Source organism: Sciurus vulgaris (assembly GCF_902686455.1).
Source record: "Sciurus vulgaris genome assembly, chromosome: 9".
Lineage (NCBI taxonomy): Eukaryota > Metazoa > Chordata > Mammalia > Rodentia > Sciuridae > Sciurus > Sciurus vulgaris.
In genome coordinates this window covers 17972202-17998512 of record NC_136469.1, presented here as the reverse complement: position 1 = coordinate 17998512, position 26311 = coordinate 17972202, and the positions used below count along the sequence as shown (strand labels likewise).

The following is a 26311-nucleotide window of genomic DNA, read 5'->3' as shown; positions in this document are numbered from 1 at the left end:
ACAAGGAATAAACCAGTGCGCATGACTGTGTCTAATAAAACTTTATTTACAAAAAAAAAACGTCACAAATCAGTGCAGTGACTTTGAAGTGCTTTATCCTACCTGCAATCAAGATACTACTAGACAGAGGCTGCCAGACTACACAGGAGTCAAGAATGTTTTTTACACTTTTAAAAGATCGTAACACACACACACACACACACACACGCACGCACATTCACACCACAGAACACTGGACAGAGACCGGGTGTGGCCATAAAGGCTAAAATATTTGCCGCTTGGCCTTCTACAGAAAATGTTTGCTAACTTCTGTACTGGATGCACAAAAACAAGTTGGTCAAATTTTTTTCTTTATTTTTTGAAATAACTTCTCTAAGAAAGAGATATTAAGTATACCCCTGACTCAAACAAACAAACAAAAAACTAGATTCCATCTGTTTTGCAGGTAAGACCTACCAACCTTTCATAAAAATAATCCCTTTCTTAGAGAAGTCATTTCATAGGATTTCACATTCTAACCACATTTTAGGTGCTGATAACCACATGTGGCTAACGGCTATCATGTGGAACTACCTAGTTCTAAAAGCACTCACTATCATGTGCCGCTCACATTCCACTCTGCTGTCCATGTGTAGTTGATTTCTGTGTGGTAGGAGGCAGCATAGCTAAACAAGGAAACTAGGTAGTTTATAAAACTCAAGGAAGGTTTTCAGGCTCCAGAGCCAATCTGGTGTTCCAAGGAACTAAAACAGCTTGATCAGACTAAGACTTTCTAAATGTCTCTCCTTTCTGCATATCCTCTTTTAATTCATGAGGATTTGGGGACATGTCTGCCTGTTGTTGTTAGGGACACATCTTTCCTACTTCCAACAGATGAGAAAAGAGAGTTGTACTTCTCTTAGAAATATTCCAGCTCAGGTCATATTCCAACATGTTGCAGCCAGAGAGATGAATAGTTTTGGCCAGGCCTGGATTCTATGCCCATATTAATAATCATGGAACAGAAATCATTCCCACAAATGGTAGCTACCACAGTATTCCTTGTCCATTTCACCCATGACATGCTTGTAGGGAATTGGAACTACCCCTTAAGCACTAAATAAATGTAGGTGAATAGTCTCTTAATTTGACAGGAATGTTTAAAATAAGGCCAAAAGCAGTAGTAAGAACATACATTTACTTGCTTTGAATTCATTTTTATGATACATATTTGAAGACCATCCAAATTCTTAGTTTACAAGCTTAGAACTGGTGATTATAAGGGCTTGCTAACTTTGAAAATAATTCAACATTTTCTTTGTAACTTGCATTTTTTTGCAAATGTCTGGGTGGTTAGAAGAGAGAATGGTGTCTTTGGTAGCTATGAAGAGTTTTGCAGAAATTTTGAGTGTGACTCTGGCATGATTGTATAGTCTTTTCTGCCATTAGTCTACCTTAAGCAACTTTCTTCACAAATATTTTTAAAAATAATGCAAAAAAAAAGTTACTTAATACTGCAGGAACACTTTTCCTCCGTTAGAATTGATCTAACGTCATGTCTGAGAGGAGACTTAGTCTCAATTTATTAAGCTCGTCATTCATAACAAAATTTAAAATTGAAGTGTGGCACTGTGTTGGGGACAGAAGAATTCCCTGAGAGTGCTAGTGTTCCACTTTTAACTCCTATTTCTTCGGGGCTAATGTGTTCCCTTTTTTTTGGAAATGAATGCCTTTCTTAACCCCTTAGGGTCATTTATCAGGAGAATTGTGTGAGTGGAAAGAAGTGTAAGAAGCTGGAGGAGAACTGAAAGGAAGAGTATCTTTCTTTAGTTTCTGTTCTTAGAGGTTTAGACGTGATTCAATAAAACAAACTCCCATTCTTATTATTTTGGAGGACAAACAGCTGAGAAAAAGTATTAATTTTGACTTTTATACCCTGACTTGCATTTCTAAAGCAAATTATGTAGACTTCAGACAGATAATATTAAAAAAAGGCATTATGCAGCCCCAATTATTTGCATGATGAAGCGCTGGTGTGATGAGATCTCAGGTGCTTACCTAACAGAGTGGGGCTCAGGATTCTGCCGGGTACTTTTTCCAGTAGCTATTTTTTCTTGTATCATCCTGGCACCCCCTCTGCCCACTCCTACCCCATCCAACCTTTCTCTCATACACAGGATTTTTGTTTATTGTTTTGGTTTCAGGAGTTCAGAAACATATTTAATAGTGTGTGTAAATGTAACTCCAAGGTAATGATGTCTAATTCTTCTTGTTAAATTCAAAACCACATACAACCCTAGCCAAAAATGAGAATGAGGATTCCTTTTCTCTTTGTATTTTGTTTTTTGTAGACGCTTGGTTAGAAAAGTCAGAAGTTTAAAAGTGTTTGCCTTTTAGACTTTTTAAGTGGAAGCATTTTAATCTTAGCTTACCATTGAGAGGCACTTATTTTTATCATTATGACCTTTTAAAAATTCATTTTGATACATAAAAATTATACATATTAATTGGGTGTACCACATAATATTTCAATCCCACTTGTACATTGTGAAATGTACACATCAGTTTAACATATCTATCCCTTCAAACATTTATCATTTCTTGATAGTAAAAACTCAAAATACTAGCTTTTTGAAATGTCCTGTCCCTATTGCAATCTGTAGTTACCTCACTGTACAATAATAGCACACCAAGCCTTTTTTCTATCTAAGTGTAGTTAACTTTGGCATTCATTATTTTAATACATTTTAAATTGTATAATCATAACAACAATCCACACACCAAAAAAAAAAAAAAAAAATCAGACACAATATCATTACCTTCCGCCACACTCTTATTTGTATATTCTTTTTCAGGGTTTTGCTCTGTGCAATGCTTCCAGGTAATTATAACTATTGGTTAATTTCGGAAAGTAGAAAAATTTTTGCCGAAAAATTTTAGAAAAAAGTAGAAAAGTGTTGCTGGAAACCTTAGTATCTTATCCCCAATACCAATCTAATAATGAGGACTATGGGTTGGAGGAAAAGGAAAAATAAGTTTATTTCTTTGTTAGCAAAGGAGAAACAGTGGGGACTCCAGTTCGAAAGGCTGTGATTCTGCCCATCAGCGGGAACAGGGGACTTTTAAAGAGGTGATTCTGAGGCTACATTCCAAGTGTAATTCACTTGTTAATTTGGGAGATAGTCGTGAGTTGAAGTTGTAAGTCACTTGTTAATTTGGGAGATAGTACCTGAGGTCTTCTGGTGCCAGCCCCAAAAGTCCAGAGCATTCATTCCTGTGGTGGGTGTGGGCTCAAGGACAAATAACTCTGCCTAGGATGGGGAAGAAAGGTCATCATGTTTCCCTGCGATTAGTGAGGGGGAGAGATAATTAGGGAGGAGCAGGGAGGAGAGGAAGAGAAGGAAATATGTCCATTTTAAAAATCAGTCGTGGTGGCAGAGCACCAAAGGCATAAGTGGACACTATTACAGAAGGAACAATATGCAAATGAAAATTTGTACCTTCAACTTACTTCAGGAAATCACCTAGTGCTGATGAGAATCAGAAAATGACTATTTTCTGAAGTCGCTGTGATTTTTAAATTTGTGACACTCAGATGATTTTAAATATGGGCTTACTATGAGTTTGAACAAATAATTTTATCTTTTAATGTTGTTTAAGCCTTACACTTGTTACGTGTGTGTAGAATCTCTCTAAGTACATATTTAATTGTGTTGCTAGGAAGCACAAAAAAAAATCAGTATGGCATAAATTATGAAATCTAAATTTTGTTTTTATAAACAACACAGCTTTGAGGTACTTTCTATTAACAAAACAAGTTGTGTGTGAAACATGTCTTATACACGAGTTAGAGAAAAAAAAACTTTAAAATTAAGTAATCATTTCCTGTTTCATTTTTCATTTTCTCCTGGCTCGCAGGGCTTTCCTTCCTCTCTTAATAGGAGTTGCTTTAAATCTCTGGGAAGATCTGTTCTGAATTTACTTCTTCTGGATTGGGTTAAGATCTCTTTTAAGTGTGTGCTTTGTTCTGGGAAAAGCTTAGGTCAGTTAAGCAACATGCTGCTTACTGTTTGAAAAAAAAAAAAAAAGCTGACTAATGCTGGAGGGCTTCTCATGTGGCTGATGCAAACCTGGAGAATTTGCATCATCATGTAGCTGGAGTAAGTTGGGTTGTGACAGGCAGGAGCTTAAATACAAGCCCATGAGGAAGCTGAGCTGGTTCATAAGGATAGGGCGGTGGAGCCGCGGCGGCAGCCACAGTGCCGGGACGAGGAGGGGGGACCCGAGAGCAGCAGGAACACCTAGGTGCCTGGGAGTAATTAGAGCGCTTTGACGGCTAAAATACACCTTTGAGTTTTTACCTGTGAACACAATAGCGCTGAGACACTCTGAAAGCAAAGAGGAGGAGACCGATCAGTCACCTCAAGGGACACTAAAGTTGAAAGTTTTGCTTTTTCCTCCCCTGTTTTCTTTTTGCCCCGTGTGTCACTACTATGGTCAGAAAGCCCGTGGTGGCCACTATCTCCAAAGGAGGCTACCTGCAGGGAAATGCTAAGGGGGGGCTGCCCTCCACGGGGGGCAGCGAGCCCCCTGAGCAGGAGAAAGTGGTGCTGAAAGAAGAAGATCACCCTGCTGAGGGGCGTCTCCATCATCATCGGCACCATCATAGGCGCCGGGATCTTCATCTCTCCCAAGGGCGTGCTGCAGAACACGGGCCAGCGTGGGACTGTTCTCTCGTGATCTGGACGGTCTGTGGGGTCCTGTCCCTTTTTGGTGAGTGCACCTTCTTCTCTGGGATGTGCGTGGCCGTGGGGCTGGAAGTTTGGTCTCCGGGAAAGCGAAAGGTAGTTTTTGAAGAGTGAATGCATGGCAAAGCCTCCATGGGATTTTTTTTTTTTTTTTTTTTTCTTGTTTAGGTATGTGAACTACGCGCACCCGGTGCCCATTGTTGGCGTGATCCTGAATTCTCTCAAATTGCTTCCTGCAGGCTATACTTTTCTTTTTTTTCTGACCTGAACAGGACTCTTTTCTGGACTTTCCCTGTCGTCAGGAAAGCCAAAAGTAACTTTGATGACCCAGAAAATACACACGAACTTTCTGTGCCTGGCAGTGTTGCTTAGTGGTGTATGTTTGGGAGGTGGGCAGCAGGGTGGCTACCAGAAACACCTGTGAGGTGAAACCTGGCGTGGCCCTTTAGATGCAGGGACTGAGTGTTCGCAGAAGTCTCGCTGACTTTTTATTCAGCCGAACAAGTGCGTGGCAGTCTTTTTCTAATTTTTTAAAGTCCCATGCGCTTGTCCTTCCAAACTTTTCAAATACCTGTACCTGGAAAGATGTGTGATGGGACATTAACTCACTTCCTATCATAAATTGGGAATATTACAATGGCCTGAGTGTATTTCAGGGTTATATACATATATATATATATATATATTTTGGTAACACCTATAAACATTTGCAATGTGAGTTTAAAAACTACAGCTGGAGTGTGTAGTTTTCTGTCCTTGCCTAGATCTGTTTTTCTCATCTACATTTTACTTGGTCTCCAGGGACCCAGATAATTTGTCCACCTGTTCACTGAATTGATCTGAACAGAACTGGTAGGAGAAGTATAATTATTATCTTTTTTCAAAATGTATCTCTTCTATTGATTTGAGAATTGATATTAAAGAGAAAATAAATGCCCCTTCATCAGGTGAGCGAATTACTACAAAGCTACCTGAATTAATTATGAAGGTGGCAAAAGCTGGTAAATTGTTTGAAAAAATTGATTTATGCTATGGGGTAGATGTCTGAGATATATTTGCTGTCTTTGGAACATACTGTGCTTTGATTTCAAAAGATACTACAGTTTATGGTTACTAACTCTTTGTTCTTACACTAAGACCAAGTGCTGACTCTGGGTCCTCTGTGTACCAATCCAGTCATTCCTTCTGCTCAGGTCCTGTGATAGTTGGGGTAGTCATCTGGAGGACTCAGGTTTCCATTTTTAGGAAGAAGGTGTTTTACATAAAGTTTGTTAAAGGAAAGTCTTAGTATAGAAATATCCTCAGAGGAATTATTTTGATTGTCTTAAGAGTTTGTGGTATTACTTATGTGAATAACTTGTACTTCATAAACCATTTATTTCACAACAGTTGTATATCATTATTTTCCCATTACTGCTCTTCATCCTTGCCAAATACTTGGAGTCATGTGATGATGAAAAACTCTGATAGAACCCTTAGCTACTATTAATATTAAATGGTTCTGGCAAATGCATATATAGGTAAACAAAGAGAAACCCAACCGTGGATCTTCTTTAAATGACTTTATGTACCCTCTGCCTTTGCTCTTTCTACAGCACCTAGGGGTTTAGAATAAATCAATATCTAATCAGAAAAACTACAATCCTCTCCTGGCTTTGCAAACTCATGCACACGCATTCCCCACTGTGTGACTCAGGTTTTGCACACAATAAAACTTTATTCATGTGTAATAAAAAAAAAAAAACAGTGAGTAGTCAACTGGTAAAAGGGATGTTGACTTTTATGATGAAAATATGCTGATTCATAATATCTTATGCAGAAGCTTAAAAAAAAAAAAAAAAAAAACCTGTATGGGGAGTGTAGCTAAGGTTACACTGGACCTGATATGTTTGATTGGTAATTGCAGGGAGTGTGCTCTTGTATTAATCAACTTGTCTATATTTGCATTGCATTTTCCACTTTGACTATTAGTATCTCTCAGGAATGCCTCCCTAATAGGAAGCAAAGCAAAACTTTAGAACTAAGAGTCAAGGATTGGTAGGTAGGGCTGGGGATATAGCTTAGTTGGTAGAGTGCTTGCCTAGCCTGCGCAAGGCCTTGTGTTCAATCTCTAGCACCACAACAACAACAACAAAAAGATTGGTAGTTATATAGATGGTCCCCAACTTACGGTGGTTCAACTTATTACTATTTTTTTTAACTTTACAGTAGTGTATAATAATAATTTTTTGTTAGAGTATTTTACCCAACTTTAGGCAAATGTGTTATGATCACCTTTAAGGTAAGCTAGTCTAAGCTATGGTGTTCAGTAGGTTAGTTGTATTAAATATGTTTTCCACTTAGCGATATTTTCAACTTAAGATTTTTTTGGGGATATAACCCCTCTGCAAGTGGAAGAGCACCTGTATTTGATTTACAACTTTTTTTCTTTTTTAACTCCAGGGTCAATACATGGATTTTTTTTTTTTTTTTTTTTTTTTTTTATCCTGTTTTGAACTTTTTTCATTTGGGCAAAATGGCTATGGAGCTTGAGACCTTTAAATGAAAATCTCATTTCCCCAGAATTCAATTTAAACCTAGGGCAACCATCCTGGAGTTTCAGCAAAAAATGCCAAGGTCTAGGTATTGATTCTCTGACAATAAATTCTAAGATACTTAAGGCTCTTTCCAATAACATTTTATATTGGGTGCTTTTCTAGACAGCTGACAAACATGGCGGCTCTTTCCCAGTAGAAGGTGAATTGCAGTTGGTATAATTAGTTACAAATAGACCTCATCTATCAGTGGTCCCCCTGAATATTCATCTGCAGACTAGTTACTTTAGAATGATCTGTGGCAATTTTTGGATCCCTCTTTTAGTGAGTCTGGACTCTGTTGCTTAGAGAGTACATCTAGAGTATGGTCCTATATTCTGCTTTTCATTTGATTGTTTTTGAATTAAAAGTAAATTTCCCAGGTGACTCTGATAATGCTAGATTCAGGAATCAGATAAGTGATACTAGGATTTCACTGAATATCCAAATTATATTTATGTTGGACAGTTCTATATGAAGTATTACTGATGAGTGATAACTGTGCATGTATAGCCTCTGAAGCAGCTCAGGCAAACTTGTGTACTTAATGTTACATTTGAGTACTTAACAGTATAGATAGAACTTTTCACATGACATTGAGATCTATTTTTTCATTTTTTGAATAATTAGTTACTCAAATTAATAAGTATAGCTGTATTTCTTGTGTGGTTTGCTGTGGGTCAGGCCCAGTACTATCTCTGACAACCATTAGCACATGCATACAACTTTATTGTGAGGTAAAATCGAAGATTTTCATTCTATAGGGAATGAAACTGAACCTTGGGAAGGTTACATAACTTGCCCAATTCCATGGGAATTGTAGTACTAAATGTTACATATTAGTTTATACTTAACTTTAACCTAATGTATATTAAGGTACATTATAGCATCTCTTTTTAAGAAAGTATATACTTTCAGCCATCCAAAGTGTAAACTTTCGAAAACACCCAGGATGACCTTTTCCACAAACAGAATACCTCAATTTGTTTTGCTGACAAACTATATCGTGCATGTAAATTAAATGAAGTCTTGCAAGGGTTATATAGTGCATACTTCGCTGAAGAACAGATAAGTCTTTCTTACATTGATTTGCCACAGAAACATCATTTGTTAAAAGAACTCTCAACGTAATGAGGTCAGTTTGGGATAATTACTTGTCTTGTATGAGATTATGCTTTTCATAAAACAGGTCAGGACTACTGACATCTATCTTCTCTATTTCCTTTTGCTCCCAGGTTTCCAACTCTGAATCATATGATACTGTTTTAGAAGTTTTTATTTACCATTTTAAGTGAAATGACATTTTTCAAATAGAATGAAGTAGGTCTCCAATGTGAGGAAGTTAGAAGAGGAACTTCCTAAGTCTAAGCAATTAGATGATGTCATTTTGAAATAAGGACACCTTTCAGAGCAAAGAAGTACTTACCTTCCATCCTACATAAGTGTCCTTGTAAAATTCTACCACTGGTGGCCTGATTGTGTATTAAATTTGTATCTTTTTATTGTCACTGTTTCACAGGAGCCTTGTCCTATGCTGAATTGGGAACAAGCATAAAGAAGTCTGGAGGTCATTATACATATATTCTGGAAGTGTTTGGCCCATTACTAGCTTTTGTACGCGTCTGGGTGGAACTGCTCATAATACGGTAAGAACATAGAAAAAAATTAAGGAAAAATAAACCTTAGTCCTCTCATTTTTCTGAATGACTTGATTGTTTTTCACTCATCAGAAATATGTTATGTCATGTGCCTATATTGTAAACATGTATACTCAATAGGAAATCTGTGATATAATACCTTTCTGGATTAACATTGTTAATGTAGTTTTATCACTGGCAGCAGTTCAACTACACTTTTATTTAATTAATTAATTTATTTTTATTTTTACAGACTGCATTTGATTCATTGTACACAAATGGAGTACATTATTTCATTTCTATGGTTGTACATGATATAGATTCATACCATTTGTGTAATCATACATGTACACAGGGTCATGATGTCTGTCTCATTCCGTGATTTTTCATATCCCCCTCCCTCTCATTTTCTTCTACATAATCTAAAGATTCAACTACACTTTTAAAAGCCAGACTTTTAAAGTACTGCTTTCCTTTAATCTTCAGTTATTCTCTTTTACTTTTCTAGGATAGATGCTTACTTGAAAAGATATGAAGCATCAAAAATCCACCTTGATAAATCTTACCTTTTGATTAACCAGGCACAATTAAATAGACCAGGAATTGGAATTTTCTTACTGTAGATTATGTCATTAAGTTATTTAACTTTACTCTATTTTTGTGACTGAGAAATATCTGCATCTGAGAACAGTGTATCATCACATTTTATTCTTTAAAAAATTAAGTTTACATTCCATAAATGACTCATTTCCTCACATAAACAGACCAGTGAACTGCAGTTGCGAAAATCTTTTGATTTTATTGTTGTAGGAATATGTTCCCCTTCCTGATCTTTTTGGCACCAAATAATGCTAAGTCACCCTGAATAGCAGGTTTCTTTCAGCTTCGTGGGGAATTATGATGTCATAAGAGTGTCACAGTCCCTTAAAGCTACTGCCTCATAGGATGTGACTTGCACTTTTTGATTACAGAGCTTAATAGAAATAAGGAGGGAAACTTATTGTTTACTTACCAGACATACATAGCTGAGAGTTCAGGGGAGCTTTTATTGTGTCATTTATAGTAAGTGGCAAATGCAGAGCTAATAAATACCCATTAACACTAATCACGATCTTTATGGTGTTAGGAGTCTCTTTTTGAACAAAGAGCTTTGGAGTAGTACATCATTGGCAAGTCAGTCTATTCTCATTTTAAACGTCTCTGCATTACTTAAAACTTGTTATAACAAAATAACAATAAAAGGGCATTTTATTCCTTTCTCAGGTCCTTACCTGGGATGTACCTTCTGTTCCTTTTTGGTTATCTGAGTCACCTGCTCTTCCAGGGCCAACTTATATCTTATCTTTTCCAAACATAATTGCCTGTTTATTCTAGCTTGTAGTATTTCTTTCATCTCTTAAATCTGCTAAAATATGTGGTTTCTGCCTCTCATTTAACAATGAACTCAATTCCTTGTGTTTTTATTCAGTATTTCAGGTGACTGTGTTCTGTTTCCCTGAATAATTGCAAACATGTCAAGAATGTGAACCCAGGTCTTACCCTTTTTGTAGCTCTTTTTTCCCCCTTCTTGTAACTCTTATAGTATTTATATGAGTGCCCTGTATATATTGGATATAAATTGATACATTAGACTCCAGTTCCTTTTCAGCATGCCTTTGCTGTGTAACCTTGGCTAATTGCTTGGTATTGTTATAAGCATGATCTTCCCATTTGCAGTTGCACAGATATGGTGCTCATTCATTAATTTATTCATTCCACAAACTGCTACCAAATAGTGAATGGCAAGATAAGAGATCTAAATTGGAATGAGTCACAATTCCTACTCTCAAATAGCTGATCATCAGATGCTGTTTTAATTTTGAAATAACTGCTTTATGGTGTGTGTGTGTGTGTGTGTGTGTGAACAGAGGAAATGACCTAGATAAATTCTAGAAGCTTTTCAACGTGTGTGTATATGTGTATGCATATATATTTTAAATTGTGATTGCCAGAAATAATCTGTAAAACACATTCAAGAAAAATCACCCAACAATGCATAGCAGGGATCATTAAACTGAATTCACTCATTCATGGTATATTCACTATGTACTGTTCCTACTCCATGGCACACATTGCATTTAACAATGGGAATAGAGTGGTGATTGAGGTGGACACAGTCTTGTGCCCATGGAATTCAGGGTCAAGTGGGGGAATGGTTATCCATCAGGGAACCACATTAGTGAATACTGTAGTGCTACATTAGTGAATACTAATGTAGTGCCACATTAGTGCTACTGTAATAAGAGGTAGGGAAGAGAAGCCAGGATTCAGTATGAGTGTACTCTGGGAGACCTGACCCAGGCAGAAGGGTGGAGAAGTTTCTCTGAACCAAGAACAAGTAAACCAAGATCTGGGCTGGGGGTGTCCCTCAGTGGCAGAGTGCTTGCCTGGCATGCACAAGACCTTGGGTTTGCTTCCCAGTGCCGCAAAATAAAAAGAAACCAAATCTGAAGTATAAAATATGGTCAGTGAGTTGAAGAGTCTCCAGGCAGAAGAAAAGAGATTTGGATCTTTCTATGGGAGGGAACTAAGTGAAGCCTTGAATACAATATGAAGCATTTTCATGCATCCAGAGCATGTTTTGAAAGTGCTAAAAGGACATGATCAGATTTTAATTTACACATTAAATTTTTTAATAAATGATGAGGAACAAGAAAAATAGTGTCATTTGGAGGAAAGAGGAGAGGGTCTCTAGAAAAAGAAGAAAATCATGAAATTTATGGTGCTGTCTGGTACCCAGGTCAAGGTTGGAAACCCAGAATGATGGTTGCTTTTCTGATAATCAGGATCCAGCATGGGTGTTAGGTGACCAGGAGAAGGAAGAGAAGCTGAAGGGGAAAGGCTGGTATGAGAAATTAGATAATTCTACAGACTTGCTTGTGTATGGAAAGAATATGCATTTATAAATGCATATGTGTAAAATGGAAAGGCATGTGTGATTTTCTCTTACAAATATTTGAATAATTAAAGTAGAGTGGTTTATTACCTGTGTTGCTGTATACCTGAACTGATTTCATTTTCTCATCTATTTCTTAATTATATAATATTGCAAGTGTTCTTTTGGATTCAATTTATACTTTTCATCTAAATATTTGTATGGAATTAAGAATAATCACCTTATTTTGAGGTTTTGTACCAGAAAGATAAGAATAAAACAACGCCAAGTGTTTAGGCACGCGTTTGCCTTAATATGCAAGGAACACTGATCAATACTGATTTTTTTTTTTTTTTTTTTTGAGTTGAATTCCGTGTTTCTTCTCCTCATTGTGCTCCACTCCGTTAGATCTGTTCCATTAACAAATTCATACCATTACTGACTTAAAGGAGAATGAAGACTGGTTCTTATAAGGAAGGCCCAGTCAGGATCTCATGTAATAACCAAAATTTTTTTTTAAAAGTGTCACATATAGGAAGAGCAGGGACAAAGTTGCTCTCACGGTTGTTTCAAAAATAGCCCCCAACATGATAGACACGGTGTCATTTGGAATGTTTGTGAAAACCTAATGAAATATGGAATTCTTTTTTTTTTTTTTTTTTTTTCGGTGCTGGGGATCGAACCCAGGGCCTTATGCTTGCAAGGTGAGCACTCTACCAACTGAGCTATCTCCCCAGCCCAAAATATGGAATTCTTAAATTATAGGCTTTCATTTTAAACACATTCACTAGAGTAAGTAGTAATACCTTAAGATAGAAAATGTTGTTTATTTTTTTCCTGCAGTTAACCTAAATATATATAAATCTGTTTAGCCCTGCAGCTACAGCTGTGATATCCCTGGCATTTGGACGCTACATCCTGGAACCGTTTTTTATTCAGTGTGAAATTCCTGAACTGGCAATCAAGCTCGTTACAGCTGTGGGGATAAGTGAGTATCACAGGTATAAACAGGGAGAGAAGAAAACGGTACCGAAGTGACTGTGTACAAAGTCTCTTCAGACTTTTTGCCTAAGGGCGCTGTTCTCCAAATTGTGTTCTTTTTTGCTTGCAGTTCCATATTTGTGCTGGAAAACAGGAAAAAGAAGGCACATTTGAGAGTGGTCTCTGCTATTACCATCTATGCCAGCTTTGCCTTGGGTTGATAGGCATTTGTCTAAAATAGACAAACAAAAATCACTTTGACAGTAAAATATTAAGTAGAGTGCACCTAAAAAGAGATTAAAGGAAGAAAACCAAACTATTTCATGGGTCTTTGTGGGTTGGAAATCATCCTACTCTGTGATCTGTTGAAGTATGTTGGGTGTGTATGGTGTATACAGTTTTCTTATTAGCTGCTACTCTCAGTGGGATAGTTTTTGCTGCCTATTATTTATTGACCATGATAAGAATTTTCTTTCAAAATTTGATAACTATTAGCATTTCCCAATTAGATTTATTTACAAATTTTGAATTTGGAAGTTATTTATTTTGTATCAATGTGAATAGATTAAAGAAACTAAAAAAAGAACAAGAGTCACATGAACCAAATTACCTAAGTGATAATGAAATCAAATCTGACTCTAACATCCTAAAAATTCCTAATACCAAATCTGGAATGTCATGGGAAAGGATATCTTTTTTTTTTTTTTTTTTTTGGCAGTACTGGGAATCGAACTCAGGGCCTTGTGCTTGCAAGGCAAGCACTCTTCCAGCTGAACTATCTCCCCAGCCCTGATAACTTAATTTTTAATCAAATCATTGTTTTAGGAATCAATTTGATTACATTTTAACAACTCAGTAATACAAAGCTATACTGGAATAACTGAATTGCATACTCATGGAAAAATGTTTAGTTGGTTGTTCTAAGGTGCTTCAATAGAACAATAAAAAGAATCGTGCACTTTTGACAATAGGTGAGTGGTTAGTTTGCAGGAGAGCATTAGCAATTACATATAAAAATATCTCTGGTGCTTGGTCCCTGAATTTAATAGGCTCATACTGCATTTTCTAATTCATCATGCAAACATGTCCACAGTGCTTATTCTGTGAAAACTCTGAAAAAAAGGAAGTTGCTCTCAGTTGACGTTTTTCCGTTCTGGGGTGGAAATGGTGTACCTACTTAATCATCTTACCTTTAACATGCTCCACAGACATGAAGGCGAGTCACTGTACCACTCTGCAACTCAGTATTCTCAGTAAATCATGCCAGTGTTATAGGGTGTTGTACAGATTAAGTGATATTGAAGGAGACAACATATGTGAAGTCTTTGGGTAATGCCTGCAATTTTATAAGAGCACAGTACAAATGGTAGCTATTTGTACTTTGTTTTTGGAAAAAGTTCTTGGAATTTCCATGAGATTAGGGGCCTTAACACTGTTGTATTTCCAGTCCCTCACACAGCTCCTGGCATGCTGTTTGTGCTCAATAATTATTTGCTACTGATGGATTTTATGAGACTAGGTCTAAGAGTTGTTTCTCTGGCAGAAAGGTCTATAGTCTGTATACTGGTTAAATTTGGAGGGTTGGTTAGCTTCAATTATCTCAAGCAGCAGAGAAACTGCTAGTAACATGAAATAGTTTGCTTGATAAATAGTTTGCTCAGATCTAACATGGTGAGTTTCTGTGGGACGAACCATCTTAACACAGTGGCTCGCCAGAAACAAGCAACCTGAAATTGGAGCTTAATGTTACCGTTTCTTAGGTATGTGATCTTGGGCTAATTATTAAACTTCTTTAAGCTTCAGTTATATTTGTTAGTAAAAGATAATTCATCTTGAATGACTGTAGAAGAATGGAAGTAAGTCAGATTTTTAAGAACTTGAACAGAGTACTTTGCCCATGGGAAGCTCCTGATAAAACTGATATTCCACTAAGGGATTGGACTAACAGCCATTTTTAGGCCCACCATTTTCTTGTCTCTTAAATGACTGAGGCAGAATCAATCATATCACAGTTAATATATTAAAATTGAGAAGAGAAGGGGTAGTATTTTTGAGAACTATGTAAATTAACAATAGAAGTTATTAACCAAAAGCTACAATCAGAAGTCTTTAAGCATTACCTATATGTATGTTTACAAATTCACAAATTTTGGCTGCTTTGGGCCTAAAATTAGAATGTTGGTTAGCGATAATATATTTGTATTTTTGTAAATCTAGATGACTCTTCTTATTTATCTCAATTTTATTAAACTTTTTAAAGGGGAAATTTATATTCTGGGAGATCAAGCGGAAACTGTTCAAACAAAATGTTAAAGCAATTTAGGAGAAAGGATAACCATGAGGGTTTTAGAAAATATCTACAGTAGAGTTTGGTGGTAGAATAATTAGCAAAAAACCTGAGTAAGTCTTGGATAAACTTAGACACATCCTTCTACTTTTGCCACTTGTTATAATATTAGCTTTTGTAATGTTTCATAATATAAGCTTTTGCAAGCTTGAGCTTCTGACAAGGCAACATGTTCCAACACCAGAAGCACAAAAAGAGAAAACAGAATATTCTTAAGACTCAGGGGGAAGTAATTTAAATCAATGGGCTAATTGGGAAAGTCAAACTGTCTTTAAGAAGAATTTAGCTTTAATGGAGCAACAGGGGGTCAGATGGAAATAGAGAAACTTACCAGAGGGCAAATCTCTCACATCCTTTATTTTTCAAAGTCAACTATAGGTGATTTTCTGTCAGGAGTGGAAGGTTACTGAGATGTAGAAAATAGTTTAATTATATGAATTGCTACCCTATGTTCTTTGAGGGAAAGAAGGAGCTTAAAATTAGTTAAGGACAGAAAAAGGTCAATCCTGAAGGGTCTTGTTATATCACACATACAGTTTCAAATTTTGTGAAATATTAACCAACCTTTGAGAAATGAGAGTGGGGTGAGGGTGGGGAGCTAACTGAATGCTAATTGAAGCTCACTTTTTAAAAGCACCCTGATTCACTTCTGCCAGCTGGATAAAGATGGAAAACTTTTGCTTATCTAATTTCCGTCCATTCTGGCAAACATGTCAGGCACGTGGAAGTTTCACTGGAAACCCCGTTTGCTTACCTTTAGCCGGCTGTCTGATGACCCAATGTGGCATCACCCCATTGACCTTCTACGAAACGCCATCCCTTTTCACTGCTCTGGTTGGTCTAATGAGCACTGAAGTATGTTCAATGTCTGAATCATTGAGTCTGTTGTTATGGTCTCCTAAAACGAGACCCCATGGAAGTATATGCTTGAATGGCAGAGCATTATCATAAAAAACTTTTTAAGATGTGAGATCCAGTCCCAGATCATCCCTAACAATCCTCTCCGAGTCTCAATTCCTTTGTTAACAGTTTATTTTATATAGATGAGTTAAGAGCTACGTCCTCTTCTCAGACCTTGCGGGAGAAATTGGGAGGAGTAAACAAAATAACATTTATATTACGTTGTGGAAAACAGTGGTACAGATGTATGGCTGTGTCTTCCTTTTCAAAATTGTATTTTCCTGACATCATTAAATTGCATGACAAAAAATGCAGAACTAGTTTTGTGTCAGCCTTTCAAATACAGCATGTGGGATGACTCTTTGAATCTTCTGGAGTCTGGGTGAACCTCCTCTACTGTAACCGAATTATCCACACAATCAATTCCTAGGTAGTAGATGTGCATAGTACTGAAATATACAAATGCTGTGGACCAACAACCATGTCCTTCAGGAGGATGATAAGTAAAATGTGGCATGGAAGTGTCCTGAGGCCCCAGCTAAGGTAAACATGCACCTTGGCAGAGAAGAAGAGCCACTGAGAGTTTGAAAGAATTCTGTGTACTGGGGAGATCACATACAGCTTTGAAGTATTATCTCATTGTTTTTGCTGTGGGCTAATGGTAAAAATGTGGGTTCCAGAGTTAGCCCACCTGGGTTCCAATCTTATCTTTACACTTACTGCATAAGTACACATAGGCAAGTTAAATAGTATGTTGAGTCTCAGCTGCTTATCAGAAAAATAAGACCAATAATAAGTCATAGACAGGAAGATGAAATAACTATCTATGTGAAGTCCTTGCACAACACTGGTCGAAATAGTTTACATTTATTTGATGTGCACCATTTTTATTTCTGATAGTGAGATCTTAAATATAGACTGACTCTCTGAAATTAATGCATCCAGAAGATGAATGCTAACAAAGAGATAGAGGAAACCCAAGCAGCTACTACAAAAGAGCAATAGGACTACCCACTTTATCTCACCATGTAACACATATACACAGCATCCACATATTTTATCAGTTTAGCATGAAGCAGTCCGAAGTCAGAAGCCAAAAAGAATCTGAACTGGAGAAAAAACCCAATATATCCAGACTCTGTAATCTCTCTCTTCAAAACCAACTTGAATTATGGAGCATGCAGAAAGAAATACTTTCCAGTCCTTAAATCACAGCGTCAATCCTTAACATTCCCCTAAACATCCTCTTCAAATACAGCTCCCTTCAAATATGTATTTTTTATCTCCAGGATTTATAGATGTGGCTTTCATTGCTGCATTTCAGTTCTTAGAAAACTGCATCATAAATAAGTAAATAAAAAGTACATGTCCCCGGATTTTTACTTGGGAAATTTGAGGCAAGCCAAAAAAAAAAAAAAAAAAAAAAAAAATTCAAACCGATATAATTATTTCCTCATGTGTGAAATTAGCAATTACTCAAAGGAAGTAAAGCGAGGGCCAGAGAGCTGGCTCAGATTTCTTTTATTATTACAATATGGGTAGATAGTATGTATAAAAAAAAGTAGATATTGTTTACTTCAGAAGCTCAGAAAGCTCTTGCATTTTGTGAATCCCAAATCCCTGTTCAATATTGTTTAATAAGCAGCATATGCTGTCTTAGATTTGCGGTACAGACTCATGATGAAGCAGCAGTTCTGGCCACTTGAGAAACTTCAGTCTCTGCCCTGGCTCTGTTGCTTGTTAAGCTGTACCTTCAGGGCCGTAGAGGTACACCTCAGCTGGAATTGGGTGTACCAAATAACGAGTGCAATGCCAGCAAGCTCGGAGAAAACAGGGTTTTGAGAAAGCTTGGAGAAAAATCAGTCTTAACCAGAATTTTTGCTTCAGTTGTTTTAGAGCAAGGTGAGATAATCAATTCATGAGAGCGGCTTGGTTTGGGCCTCCCTTTGTCTAAGAGAACTTTACAAAATAGAAAAGAAAATCTTCAATACTTTCTGTTTTTTCTTTTTCTGTAGGCATTTTTAAGTACTTCCACTCTTCTGAAAGTAACAGATGCTCTTTTCTCTTTCAAATATATATACATGTTTAGATGTTCCTAAAATAAGAATACCCTTTCCTCCTTCCTTCCCTTTTCCCTTCTTTCTTTTCTTCCTGTCACCTGACTCTCTTCCACTTTCTCCATCCCTCTCTTGTGCTGTGGCATCCTTGCAGAGACAGACAGCACCTGTGGTTTGGGGATCTCTGTTTAAAAGAAAACAGCTCTTTTGTTTCTAGTGGGAACCTGAGATCATTTTTTTTTTTTTTTTTTTTTCACTTTCATGGTGAAGTTGAGCCTCCTTAATTAAAAAAAATAATAGTCATTTTCATATGATGGCTCATTTATCTCATGGTCATTTGCATAGAAAAAGAAAAAAATCACTGGATGATGGAGAGGCCAGGAGAGTCGCACTAGATTACTTTCAGTATGTAAGTGATTTTTATTGGGGAGAGAGACCTAATATTATTTTTTTGGTCATTCTTGATAAAATAACACACTTTGCCATTGACAATGGACCTATCTAATCTCCGCTTTGGGCTTCAAACATAGGCCAGATATCTCCCCTTGTCCCCCGCCCCCCAGAGCTTATCTGAGTCTTTGGTCTTTCCAACTATTCTCACTGGTAACTCCTTTAAAATACTTCCTCATTTCTAACTTCCTATTTTACTTTCTATAGGGTCTTTGGATCCTTTATTTTTTTCCTATCTTTGAATTCTTTTTAAAAATGAAATTTATCTTATGGATCTATTTATTTGAAAATATTTTTCAGCTCTATTGAGGTATTTGACAAGATTGTATTTTTGAAAGATGTACAATGTGATGATTCAATATATAAATATGTTTTGTATAGTGCTTTTTCTTTTGGGTGGCAGTGCTGGGGATGAACCACAGGGCCTCATACATACTAGGCAAAAACTGTCCCACTGGGCTACATTCCCAGCTGTACGAAGGTTTTGTGAAGTGTTTACCATCAAGTAACACTCTATCACCTTGCCTATTTGATTCCTTTTTTTTTTTTTTTTTTTTTTTTAAATTTGCTTTGTGGTGAAAACATTTAAGCACATTTTCTGTTTTGTTAGCTGCTATAGTCACCCAAATGATATCTGTTTATTATAAAATGTACTGAAATTTTGTTGAAAAATAAATACAAATTGTTGGTATTCTATCATCTATAGATACTTGCTGTTAATGTTTTGGTAAATATTCTTTCAGATCTTTTACTTCTGATTTTTCTATATTTATATGTCCATCTATCTGTCCAGTTACCTACCTGTCCATTCATCCGTTCATCTCTCTGTAACCTGTTGTATTGATCAGTAACATGTCGTGAACACCCTTTCTTGTAATAAATATGTAATTGCAACATGATTTTAAATGGCTCTGTAGAACTGTTAAAAAGATATACCTCTAAAATTATAGGTTGTTTTAAAATTTGCCAAATCTACATTGCTTTAAAATTTTTACCACTATATGTTATGTGTTGATAACATTTCACTAATTCTTAAACACTGAAATGAGCTAATGATTTTATCAAGCAGTAGAAACTGAACTCTTATTAATGTACATAAGGAAAACTTCCAATTGCAATTTGAATTACAAAAATTCTGTTGGTGTTTTTTTTCATCCCCTGAGAAGTAGTTCAGACATTTATGATATTTCTTTTAGGGAGAGTGTATCTTTATAAAAATAATGTTTATAGATAATAACCATAAATATCAGGAATAGAGTAACTGTTTTGATTTTTTTTTTTTGATGTCTTCGTTGCTGTTGTTTCGCTTTTTTGTTGTTGTTTGTTTTTGTTAACACTATGCAAAAGAGTTCGGAAAGGACGTAAAGTTGAAATTCACTGTCTAGTATAACCTGTCATTCCAGCAGGATAGAGGAAGAAGGTCTTAGAGCATCTCTATTTACCATGTGCCTTAGATTTTCTGAGAATGCATTTCATCCATTCATTCAGCAAACATGTGTTAGTTACTAGGAGGACCATGGAGCTGGATTGTGGCAAAATAGGGACAAATAGCCCTTGTTCTCTCCTTGAAGTTTTCATGGTCCACAAGGTGGGGTGGCTATTGCTGCTTGGGAAACAGGGCAACATCATTAAGAATGGGAAATTCTGCTGGCTAGGGACCCAGGGTGCATCCTAATCTGTACACTCTTATGATGCTTTACTCAAGTCCTAAAACTTAGAGCGGAGGCCTCCATTTGTAGGGTAGGTTCGAAGTCAACCTTTCTTGTGTTAATTGAAAGTGGAGAGGAATACCAGAAGAATGCTCAGGGTGAAGACTAAGATCTAACTTCTCTACTCCTCACTCTTTCTTGATGGGAGTCACCTTGGCGCCAATACCTAGGGAGGACACAGTTGCCAGGGGAAGATACAAAGTCAAATTCAGCAATTTGATCGGTGTGCTGTGACGACTGCTGGATTTGGTATTACAAGATATTTTTTTGTTATCACCAGAGCTCTACAATCTATATCCGTTCTCGGAGACATATGCAAAGAACAGAGAGGAATTCTGTCTAGAGGGTTTATGCAAGCTTCTAAAGTTTAACGTGCATAAAATCCCTGGAGATTTTGTTGAAATGCAGATTTGCATTCATTAGGGCTGGGCGAGGGCCTGAGATGCCTCATTTCTAAAACTCTTACAGGTAATGTCAACACTGCTGGTTTGTAGATTATACTTTGATAATGAGGACCTAAGATGTCTTTGTGCCCACGAAGACTTACCTTTTGTAACTTGTCTGTTTGTTTGTAGCTGTGGGTGATGGTTCTAAATAGCATGAGTGTCAGCTGGAGTGCTCGGATCCAGATTTTCCTCACCTTTTGCAAGCTCACAGCAATTCTGATAATTATAGGTCCCTTGAGTTATACAGCTAATTAAAGGTATGGACTGAAAAGTAAATGGTTTTTTAAAATACGTATCTGCTTTTGATCTCTTCTAACACTAACTTTTGCTTGTACTAGCAGAATCCTTAATTAGTGTCTGCTCATGGAACTTAAAACTCTAGACTGTCATCTAATTGATTTGAAAGGCTGCTACATTGGGGTGAGTTGGTATTTAACAGTTGATTGGCAGCAAGAGGATTTGGGCCAGGCATCCAAACAGGGCATCAGTGAATTAGCTTGATATAAACTCCTTTGAGTGAAGACATAAAGGGGAGAAAAAAATCTGCCATTACTGCAGATAATATATTCTTTCACTTTTACTTTAAAATTGTTCAGTAATAGTAATAAAGATTACAAAGATTTCTAAAGAATAATGAAAGGATGGTCAATAATTTTATTAATTTCTGGTTATTATTTCTTTTATCTTTAGAGTGATAGCCTCAAAAAGAGGAGTCAGATATGGGAATAATGTTCCTCAAAACCAAATATTAACATGATAATAAAATAGTTGTAAAAATTTAACTTTATGGTTACATTATTTTTCATGTAAAACTTGCATTTGTATAGACATGTCACATTTTCTGGGAATATTTGCCCTAACGCAAATAACCTCTAAAGGGTTTGTTATTTAATAATAAAAAGAAGTTGAGGGAGAATGTCATTTGGAATTTAGTTGTTTGGGGAAAGAAGTCATATGCAATTGCCTGGATTCAGTGGAAATGGTCGGCAGAGAAAGAGGTCCACCCGAGTTATTTAATTGGCCATGGGCAACATAGTAGGAAATAACAGGAGAGAGAAGAAATTGTGAAGAGGTGACATAAACTTGGGCATGTTAAGTATTTAGGGTATACACTGATATTGTTTATTCCAAGAAAGGGAATTCACAGAGAAGTTCAATGACGTTCCAGAAGAACCACAGCCGGGGAAGAGAAATGTCAAAGTTCAGCAAAGTCATCGCTATTGGTGGAGGCGTTAAATAATAACAAATGCTGAAAGACTGGTGACTCTGTAGCTGGGAAAGCGAGCTTCTGTTGTCCACTTAATAAGCCTGGTGGGAAATCTTAGACCCTGCTGGCAAAATCCTTCCATCCTCTCCAGCAACCTCAGTCAACTGAGAACAAACACAACCAAGACTGAATCTTCTGGAGACCAGTTGAGCCTGCTCTGCTGATTCACCTCAGCCTCCACAGAGCTGGCCTGCACATATTCTATCTTGTTCTTTGGATACATAGGCAAAATAGCCTGTGTGTTTCACTCTCTTCTTCTGGGCTAACTCTTAGTCTTCTCTAATGAGTTTCTTCATGGTCTGGAAAGTACAGAAATCCCTGGTCACCAGTCCTTGTTCAGTTCTGGTTTAGATTTCTAGGTCAGATGATCTACCTGTCCCCTTAAAGCTGTGACTCATTTTCTTTCATTTTCCTCTTTGATGGAAAGTCAGGCATTATAGGTTAGCACTGTAGGCCTTAGTCAATCTTGCCGCTAATTTATTGAATGGGGTTTGACTGACCAATGTATTGCAGGTTACTTGAGAACAGAGGTCAAAATATAGCCCTTGGGTTCTTTCTGGCAATTATAAATTTGAATTAACACAAATGAGATCAATGCTTGATATGACCAGGAATCTTCCTAGTTCTCCAACAGAGAAGTTCTCTGTGAATACTACCACACTGAAAATAAATTGCAATATCTTGGAGAGCATTCTTAGCATATACATTTTCTCTATTATTATAATAGTATAAAAAATTTCGATTTTCTATGTTTCTAACCTAATCACATAGTTTTTTATTCATCGGGGACTGCAGGAAGAGAACAATTTCACTCAACCTATATTGCCACGTTTATTTCTACTCTAATCAGATCCCAAAAATAATTGAATGCTGTGTATTCACTTATGAGGACTTGCTGATATTCCTGAAGTTTAGAAATAAAATGCCTCTCTTTTTGTAATACTCACAAAATGGCACTTTTGAGGACCTGTGCTTGTGGCTCAGTTTTTACAGAGGTTTCTGGTTTTGGTCTGGCCCTGCACTCTGTGCATTATTGTCCCTTGAGGCCAATCAGGATAAAAGGATGCTCAGCAGATGCTTTTGTCTGAATTCCAGTATTTATATTTTCTTTCTGTAAGGACACAGAGATGTCTTAGTAAAACAGGCATTTCTGATTGATTCTATCGTTTTTTTTTTTTTTTTTTTTTTTTAATGAGTTGTATTTGGAAACTGGTTACTTTGAGGGAAAAATCACTTAGCATACATCTTGGCACTCTCTCTTTCGAGTCTCCATCCTCACTTATGGTATGTCATCACAAATGGCCTGTCTGGCTGTGCAGGCAACACCTGAGATTTAACTTGAAAGAGAGAAAATGTCTTCTACATCAACCACCTCCCACCCCCCCTTTGTTTATTATAAGGCTGACTTTGAAACAAAGTCATTTCCCATTTGGGTAATCTCATTTGCTATTTCCTTTGGGAAATAGAGATTTCTTTTTCCTGTTGAAGTTTGAATATTAACTCATTAAAGCTAGTCTGCATTTCTGATTTTTGAACTATACAAAAGATTAACAAGAAAAGGATTCTCTCTGATTTTCAAAATCGAAAAAAAAAGTGAACAAAAATCTACTTGTTAGTGTAAAGTTTGCTAAAATCTAGTTCAGAATTCAGTACAATTTCTTTTCAGTGTTTCTAGATGAGAACTGTCATATCAGGACAGTGTCAATGAACTGTACTAGGACCAACTAGGAGCCAGGCATGGTGGTGCACACCTATAATGCTAGTTACTCAGGAGGCTGAGGCTGGAGGATCATAAGTTGAGGCCAGCCTCAGCAACTGAGGAGACTCTGTCTCAACATAAAAAGCATAGTTCAGTGCAAAATGCCCCTGAGCTCAACTCCCAGAACTACTAATTAATAATAATAATAATAATAATAAAGACCAGCTTGAAAATGCTTTAAATTTTGTGGGCCACATGGTCTTGTTGCAATGTCAATTCTGCTGTTATAGGGTGAAATAAACCACAGACAATACACTTAACTGAGCAGGCCCTGGATGCACTCCAATAAAACTTTATTTTTAAAAGAGGCTTGTAGGTTGGAGTGGCAGATTTGGTCTGCCGTTTTCAACCCCTGTTCCAGAGGCAGGTGTCTAGTGATCTACCAGGGACAAAGAGAAAGCAGGAAGTTAAAGACATGGATTGGTGCTTTGGAGTTTGCTCTGCCTCCTCATTGGAGGTAAACCCTTGGATATTTCTTTGCATTTCTTGCCAAGCAACACACTCCTAAAAACTACAGTTCACAGAAAATCCTTCAGTCTTCTTTCGTGGTCTGAGTATGAGCACACTTAAACAAAGAGTTGTCATTCTGGCTGTGACATGATTAGAAGAGAAACATGAAATTGCATGGGTGGTGATCAGCAGACCTTTGGGACTTGTTCTTTAGCTTGGGTACAATATTAATAGGTAAAGCTGGCAACGAGCAGGGAGTGAGCAATCTAGGCCTCTTCTTCCAGTGATGGCACAAGAATTAAAAACCAATTCTTTGGAAAGCTCTAAAGTCTTTCTATTCTAATTGCAGGGCAAACACAACACTTTAAAGACGCCTTTTCAGGAAGAGATGCCAGTATCATGGGGTTGCCCCTGGCTTTTTATTACGGAATGTATGCTTATGCCGGCTGGTAAGTTGATATCTCTGGATTTGATGGTTGGTATGGTGCACTGATTCCTTCAGGTTCTTAGATTAAATGTTAAGCCAGATGCCAGGCAAATGAGGGTGAGTGTGACCCAGTGTGATATGCTGTACTTGAAATGAGAAGTGTGGTTTGGTCCCCTGCACGAGGCCGGTTACTGTGCACGTGACTTAATGCGACGCTAGCGCTGTTGTGGTGGAAAAGTGTGATGCTTTTCCTCATTGAGCATAAGGGCCACGATCGACACACCTAGGACGAAGACAGGTTAAGAGAAAAGCATGCCAAGTCACTTAATCAAAGTTTCAATATGACACAGGAGCGCTCAGAAATGAAGACCCCCAAACTCAGGGAAAACTGTCTGTTTGTACATGAAGTAAGGGTAATAGATGGAGAGTGGAAACCCAGGAGGCCTGTCTGTCCATTCAGGTTCCTCTTCAATTCTCAGATAGCATCCCCCTCCCTTGCCCTGCCCAGGGGTTCAGGGCCGGAGCCCTTTGGAACAAGGGCCTTGTGACCTACTCTCAGGTATGGTGGATCAGAGCATTTCTTTATGGTCAGCTCCTAAACAGAAAGGCAGAAGTTAGAGTAATTTTCTAGATCCTCTGGTTTGTGTGGGGGAAGAGAGGTGCCTGTGATCATCCCTGGAGAAAGGAATTCTAATTTTTATGGCTGGCCTTGGGAGAAGGGGGAACCTAAGAAAGACGTTCAGGAAAAGGTCAGATCCATCTTCCTTCTGAGGCTCTTTCCTTCCATTGAGAGTTTTCAGCCTGCCCAGGCATCAGAGTTTCCGGTGTTGCTTTCTAAGCCCCAACACCATCAAGGTCACTACCAGATTTAGACCAGTATCATAAGAAACAAATACTGGGTCTTAAGAGCCCATATAAATCACTTAGAATTATGTATCCGTAGGGACAGAATGGTGCCATTAGGTACTAAAGATTAGTATTTGGCTTGTCAAAAGGTCTTTCAGCTGAAGCTCCAAGGGTATTTACAAATAGTGATTCATGAATTTTTTTTTTTTTTTTTCTACTTTCCCTTGAGAAAGAAAGAATTCTGATACCGAAATAAATGAGGCATTCCCGGGAGGTTAAAATGGTTTTCTAAAGGCAGGAAAGGAGAAGCCAAGATAATAAAATCATCTTTACCAGAATATGTGTGACATTTTAAAGGACCTTAGAAATTCATCAGAATTTCCCCAACGTGAAAATAAAAGTATGCCACAAAGATGATTAGAATCATGTTGCCGCAGATATGTTTCCTTGGATGAGTGGCCATCTGTGGTGGCTCCTGTCCTATTAAAGGCATTCAATTTTTGTACTTATTAAGCCATACTTTGTTTGGGGGATTGGATAACAATAATCATGAATCACAATGGAAATTTTCCGAACTAAATTTTATTTATCTAAGAAGTTTTAACTGAAATGACGGTTTCAAGAAGCCCAGTAGGTCCCAAAATATCACTTAAACATCCAAATTATTGTAGTAAGATTAACCTTCATTGTTTTGGAGCAAATGATGGCCCTCTTTTGTTTATTTATTTATAAAACTAACAGACAACTTTAGCTATAAGAACATTCTAGGAGCCAAAAAATAATATCAGGAAACTTCACTAGCTCAAAAATTATGTAAATGC

At 37.2% G+C, this 26311-nt stretch overlaps 1 protein-coding gene across 1 annotated transcript in view; it reads left to right on the top strand.

Annotated features, from left to right (window-relative positions):
- The first annotated feature begins 3777 nt into the window (after nt 1-3777).
- The window catches only part of SLC7A11 (solute carrier family 7 member 11), a 115866-nt gene continuing 93332 nt past the window's right edge, over nt 3778-26311 (top strand). Inside the window, 9 exon segments of the mRNA XM_079154799.1 lie at nt 3778-4592; nt 4594-4704; nt 4707-4752; nt 8820-8946; nt 12724-12839; nt 20871-20875; nt 20877-20978; nt 20980-20998; nt 24567-24666. Of these exon segments, the coding sequence (XP_079010925.1) occupies nt 4473-4592; nt 4594-4704; nt 4707-4752; nt 8820-8946; nt 12724-12839; nt 20871-20875; nt 20877-20978; nt 20980-20998; nt 24567-24666 (746 nt within the window). The 5' untranslated portion in view covers nt 3778-4472.